Below are 6,283 nucleotides of genomic sequence, written 5' to 3' on the forward strand. Positions count from 1 at the left end.
TAGTTCAGCCAAGACTTCCTAGAGCCACACCTGGATCAGGAATTGCTACCGCCTAGTCCTGCCAAGGCTGGGATTGGTATGGGATGGATGGAGAGAATTGATACGTGATGGATACAGAATTGATGTGGGATTGGTATGGGATTGGCATGGGGTGGATGGGGAGAATTGATATGTGGTGGATACAGAATTGATGTGGGATTGGTATGGGATTGGCATGGGGTGGATGGGGAGAATTGATATGTGGTGGATACAGAATTGATGTGGGATTGGTATTGTTGATCCATGATTCATACCTGACTTCTATGACTTCCTAGCCACAAAGGGACTGTTCCTCCCAGCTCACTCCCTCTGTGCTGTCCCTCCCTGCTGCTCACATGTGTCTTCCCTCTCTCTCTGCAGAGTACATTCAGAAATATGCAACAGAAGAAGCACTAAAAGAGCAAGAAGAAGGCACTGGGGACAGCTCCTCCGAGAGCTCCATGTCCGACTTCTCGGAAGATGAGGCTCAGGACATGGAGTTGTAGTAGAAGAGGTCAACCTGCTTTTCAGAGAGACTCTAATTTCCTAACCATGAGAAGCAGACTATAATATTCATATTTAAACAAAGCAATTTTTTTTATTACTAAACAAGGTTTTTATGAATAATAGCATTGAGATATATCTATCACCCTTTAGATCTTGATTTTTTTTGGGTTTTTTTTTTTTCTTGGTCATTTCTCCACCCCAAGGTGCATAGCATATTCCCACATTCCATTTTGGTAGCAATATGCAGCCCTAAGTGCATGCATTGAGATTCCACTTGGCCAAGGCAACTTTGTGTGCTACTGAACTGTCAGCTCCAACCAGCTGCACTGGGAGGGAAGGAGGGAGCAAAAAAAAAAAGAACGGAAGAAGAAGTGTTTTGCTTTCTTCTGCATGTTTCCAAAGACACCACCTTGGATGCTCACCTTGGAACATCTTGGGGGATGGTAGAACCATGTAGACAAGACAGTAGGTGCTCCTTCAAGTCAACCTTCCGATGGTGTTTTGAGGGGAGTCACATCAGCAAAGAGAACAAACGAGTGTTGGAGCTCCTCAACTGAAGCTTAAAGATGTTGACTTGGGTTTTCTCTGTGGCCTCCTGCCTGCCCCTTTGGAAGTGGAGGAACTGACAACCACTGGGCTTTGGGGACTTTGGGAAGCCTTCACTTGGATGTTGGTCACTTGGCTCAGGCTGGATTACAGCTTGTTCCCTTGTTGGGAGGAAACCAACCCCCCCGATGATGCTCTCTTGAACAGTGCTTGGATTTAGCTGGAGCACATGTGAAGTCAAAACTCTTCCTCTGTCCTCCTTTGGAACCTGCTGCCCTTGAATGGCTTCGAGTTGGCTTTTATTTTTGCCTCTTTTTGCTTGGAATATGGTTAAACACCTTTGCAGACACTCACCATCTCCTGAGAGGTTCCTCTGACCACATGGATTTAGCCTTGCTGAGAGCTTCAGCCCCACGAAGATTGGCCCTTTGGCTCTTATCCACAAATCCATCAGCACTGAGTTGATTTTCCTGGGTTTTTTCCTCCCCCTTTTCTGCACCATCTGCTTGTGTGTGTACAACAGGCTTCAAATTCCTTCAAAGTTAAAGAATATGATCTAGTGATTAAAAAAAACCAACAACAACAAAAAAAACCAAAACAATTTGAGATGAATAAAAAAAGCCTAAAAAAAAAAAGCTCCAATTGAGGAAGGAAGTGAATCTGCTCTTTGTTTTTGGTTGGGGGTTGCTTTGCTTTGCCCCAGCATGCTTGTTGGAATGTTGGATTGCTCCTGCAGCAAGCTGAGCTGTTTGTTCCTAGCAGTCCTGCTGGAGGAAGTGTCCACCTGGGATGTTGGGATACTTGGATTTGGGCTAACTGTGCATTGGAGATTTGAACTTTGAGTTGGATTTTTTTCAAGCTGAATGTTACTGCTGTATTCTTTTTGGGGATTTGTTTTTTGGTTTTTGTTGGGGTTTTTTTGGTTGTTGTTTTTTTTTTTTTTTTTGTGGTGTTGGTTGGAAAGGGTTTGGACAAGAGGATTTCATTTGTGGTACAACCTCCAGGCCAAATCAACCCACCCCCCTGAGCAACTCTGGAGCAGAGTTTGGAATGTCACATTGGGCCATTTGCCTTTTTCCCTCTTGATTTCTTTGGGCTTATTTCTGTTTGTTTTCCCAAACCAAACCCAAGTTGGACTCATTGGACGATCCCAACCCTCTTTCCTAAACTCCTACAGCACAATCATTTGGGTTTCTTTGGCTTGTTTGGAGGGAGAAAAACCAACTCCATCAACCTCCACTTTTGCTTTAGCATGGATTTTCCTCAATAAAAACCTCCCACCAAGTTCCTTTCTGTTAATTCCAACCACAGAGCAAAGCTTTGCCCTCTCTTTTTCTCCTTTCCTGAGCAGTGATGTTAGGGCTGTGCCTAGTGACTGTGCTGAAGTTCTCTTTCTAGCATTTGTGGCTTGTTGGAGGGTAATATTAACTATTTAACATGTAATGGTGTTAATTAACTCTTATCTAGCTGTTTGCTCATTAATTTGGGGAGGGAGGGGCCACGTTTTGGGCACTGGTTTTGCTTTCCCTGCCGCCCTGGCAGTTTGCTTGTTGCTATAACCTTTACTTGTAGGTGCTACTTAGGAGTAGAGTTCAGTGCTGGGTGGTGATATCAGTTGGGGAAAAAAAAACACAAAAAAAAACCCACAAAAAAAGGAACAAACAAAAAATCCTCAAAAACAAAAAAACCTACCCCCAAAAAAAAATCACAATAAAAATTTGTATTTTTTCAATATTGTATAAAAATTAGTCTTCTAATTCCCTCAGCTCCTTTGGAGGTCTTTTTTTCTCCATCACTTTCAGGGTCTAATGTGGATGAAGGGCAGTAAATTTGTTCAGATGGTTCTTCGCTTCCTTTTGGGAAGTGCTAAATGGGATTCCCAACACAGAGTGGGAAGCTGCAGCTGGTCCTGTCCTGGTTTGAGGGTGCAGGGGAGCTTCTCCAAGCTGAAGGTTGGTGGTTCAACAGCTCCAGAGCCACCAAACTGTGTGTTCCTGGTGCTTCCTGACGTTCCTGAGCTGTGGCAAACTCCCTGTGTCCATCCTTGGAGGAAAATCCAGGTGCCAAAATGAGATGTCCTGGGTGAAGGTGCCTCAGGGCACCTTCAGATGAGCTCTGCAGGTGAGGTGAGCTCTGCTTCTCCTGCCCCTCTGCTCCTTCCCTCCCGCATTTTCCACCTCCATGCTTTCCCACTTCCATACTTCCCAAATTTCCTTCTTTCTCCCCAAAAAATATCTCCCCCCCCAAGCAGTCTGTGAGTAAAATTACACCAGCACCATCTGGACCAAAGGTTAGAGCCATGTGGAAGCAACAGAGCTCTTCTGTGGTCATCTTTAGGGTTGGGTTCTTCTTCCTCACCAAAGAGTGTTGTTGGCACCTTGGGAATTCCTCAGATGGATCCTGGATTGAGCTCCCACTGCCACAGCCCCTCAGTGTTGTTTTGGGCTCAGCCTTTGTTTTCTGTCCCTGGAATCTCTCCTTATGTCACTGAGGGGTTGTGTGACCTGACCTGAGTTGATGTTGTCCCTCCCTGGTGGCACTTGGGTGGTTGATGACCCTTTGCTCCGAGTTCTCCCTGATCCGCAGGTTGGTTTGGTGAACGCTGGTGCAGAACAGACTGGAACAAACCTTTCCATCCCTGGAAGGATGAACAGTCCTCCGTGGTCGAACTCCAGTTCTTTCCCTGCCCATCCCTCCACACATGCTCGAGAGAGACATCTCCCCTTCCCTCCCCCTGGCAGGAATCCTCCTCACAGCCCTTCAGGAATTCTGGAATGTGTTTGACCAGATTTTCTCTTTACTTTTTGCTTGTTTTGCTGTTTTTTGTCCTCCTCCCCCTGCTGCTGCCCCCTTGGCAGTGGTGCTGACAGCATGAGCCATGGCCATGATCCTCCTGCCCACATTTGCTTCCTGTTACGTGAGACTTGAGATTTCAGGGTGTTTGGGCTTTTTTTTTTTGGAGTCAATTCTTCCTTATTTTTCTTTTTTTCCTCCTCTTTTCCTTGCTTTGGCTATAGAGTGAGCACTTCTGCCTCTTCTCTGCAGGTCCAACCACCTAAAAAGTTGTGTAGAATGAAAGAACTGTAAACTTTTTTTAAATAAAACCTGTATATACCTTGAGGTTTGGCTGCTGCTTCCTCACCCAGACCTTGCTCAAGCCCCGGGACCACGAGGCATTGACTCTGCATCCTGCCAGGACCATCTCTTTGCCCTCTATGGATCATCTACCACATCCATCGTGAGGCATTTTTCCACCTGGACATGACCTGCTGGAGGTAGTTGTGCACACACAGTGCTTTGGTGGTAGAAGGTTGGACTTGCTGATCTTGGAGGGCTTTTCCAACCTCAGTGATTCCCTCTCCCAGTGGTTGGGTGATGTCCTTCCATGCCCCACCACAAGCACCAAAGCTGATTTTTAGGGGTTTGGGCTGGAGATGTGGGATCAGTGCAGCCACAGGACATCCTTCCCTCCACCTCCATCGCAGTGTGGATCTCTGTCAAGGTGTCTTCTTGCAGCAGGTGATGCTGCCAGAGGTTGTCACAGCCACGGTGGGAGCAGTTTGGTGTCCTGGGACAGGAATTATGGCAGAGGTGGAAGTTTGCTGTATAATCACATGGAATTTTGGCTTGATGTTGGATTGGGATATTGTGTTCAGGGCATGTGACTGGGAGTGGGAGAAGCTCAAGGACCCCCAGGTGGGTGTTTGGGGGCTGTGGATGAGCCAGGGAAGGTGACAACAGCCTGGCACATGGTTTGTCCTCTCTCATCCTGCTCTCGCTCTCTGCAGTCACTTCCCCAATTCTGCTGGAGCTGAGCGAGACCTTCCTGCCCATCCTCCTCCATCCCAGGCTCTTCCAGCCAGGGCTGTTCACCACCAGCTTGGGGGACAGGGTGGCAGATCCGTGTCGTGTCAGTGCCACCTGCTGCCAGCGCCCAGCCTGGCACCCCTCAGCACCCTCGGGGACGCTGGGGACACCCAGCGAGTGGGACACGTCCCAGTGCCACCTCCTGGGGCCACCAACCCTCCGGCTCTGCCCCTTGTGCTGGGAACGGGGAGACAGTCCCGCACCCCCTGGCTGTGCCCACCCCTTCCAAGGGGGCTGCGGGGCCAGCCGGGGGTGGCACTGTCCCCTCTGCCCGGCAGGTGGCCCCAGTGTCACACCAGTAGCCTCCCAGTCTGCCCAGTCCAGATGAAGCTGCTCCCGGCGCTGGGTGCCCACCCTGTCAGTGGCTCCATCGCTGCTCTGTCCCCTGGGTACCCAGTGCCTCCCGCTGTGCCCAACCAGCCTCTCTCGGGGCAGTGAGTGCTGCTGGGGGATCAGTGCTGGGGTGACATGGGGACAGACACCCAGAGCTGGTGGCGGCTGCTGCTCGGTATCTCCAGGAGCACCCAGAGGTGTCACCCTGCCCTGTCCATGCCCATGTCAAAGGGCATCGAAGGGGAAAGCTCCAAGGCTGGAGCTTCCCTGAGATCTGGGTGGCATCTCACAGGGCTCTGGGTGACATTCCTATCCAGCTCTGGTTGCTGCCATCATAGGGCTTTGGGTGCTGTCCTCACAGGGCTCTGGGTGTCACCTCCAAGGGGGTTTGGGTGCCATCCCTAAGGGATTTGAGGTGCCATCCCCATGGTGCTTTGGTTGACATCCCCAAGGGGCTTTGGATGCCACTGGGCTCTGGGTACCATCCCTAATGGGCTTTGGGTGACATCCCCATGGAGTTCTGATTGTCTTTCCTGTGGAGATCTGGGTACCATCCCTAAGGAGCTTTGGATGACATCTCCACTGGGCTCTGGAAGCTATCTCCATGGTACTTTGGATGTCATGCCCAAGGGGCTTTGGGTGCTGTTTCCACTGGGCTCTGGGTGCCATCTCTAAGGGATTTTGAAGTGTCATCCCCAAGGGGTTAGGGGTCATACCCTCATGGAGGTCTAGGTGCCATTCCCATTGAGCTCTGGTCAGTGCCATCCCGGTGGAGCTCTGGTTGCCATTCCCATGGTCACATAGCCCCTGTGCCAGAGGTGGAAAATCCACTGCTGGCAGGTAGGTGCTCTCTGATTCTGGGGCTGCTTGTCGGGTGAGCAGGTCATTCCCACCCCTCCCTGGCTTTATCCCTATGCCAGGACCTTCCACTGTGGAAACCCTTCCCCTTGGAGAGCCAGAGATCCTCAGGCACTGCCGCCGCCGCCGGATGCTGCACCGCTAGGGATGCAGC

General features: G+C 50.0%; 1 protein-coding gene across 1 annotated transcript in view; it reads left to right on the forward strand.

Moving 5' to 3' along the window:
• The window catches only part of UBE2H (ubiquitin-conjugating enzyme E2H), a gene marked incomplete at its 5' end in the record, with an annotated part of 12,035 nt that extends 11,080 nt beyond the window's left edge, over positions 1 to 955 (forward strand). The window contains one exon of the mRNA XM_009080596.1: positions 400 to 955. Coding sequence (XP_009078844.1) covers positions 400 to 524 — 125 coding nt within the window. The remainder of the gene's footprint in view (positions 1 to 399) is intronic.
• Between the last annotated feature and the right edge of the window lie 5,328 nt (positions 956 to 6,283).

This window comes from Acanthisitta chloris, unplaced genomic scaffold (genome assembly GCF_000695815.1).
Source record: "Acanthisitta chloris isolate BGI_N310 unplaced genomic scaffold, ASM69581v1 scaffold10030, whole genome shotgun sequence".
NCBI classification, from domain to species: Eukaryota; Metazoa; Chordata; class Aves; order Passeriformes; family Acanthisittidae; genus Acanthisitta; species Acanthisitta chloris.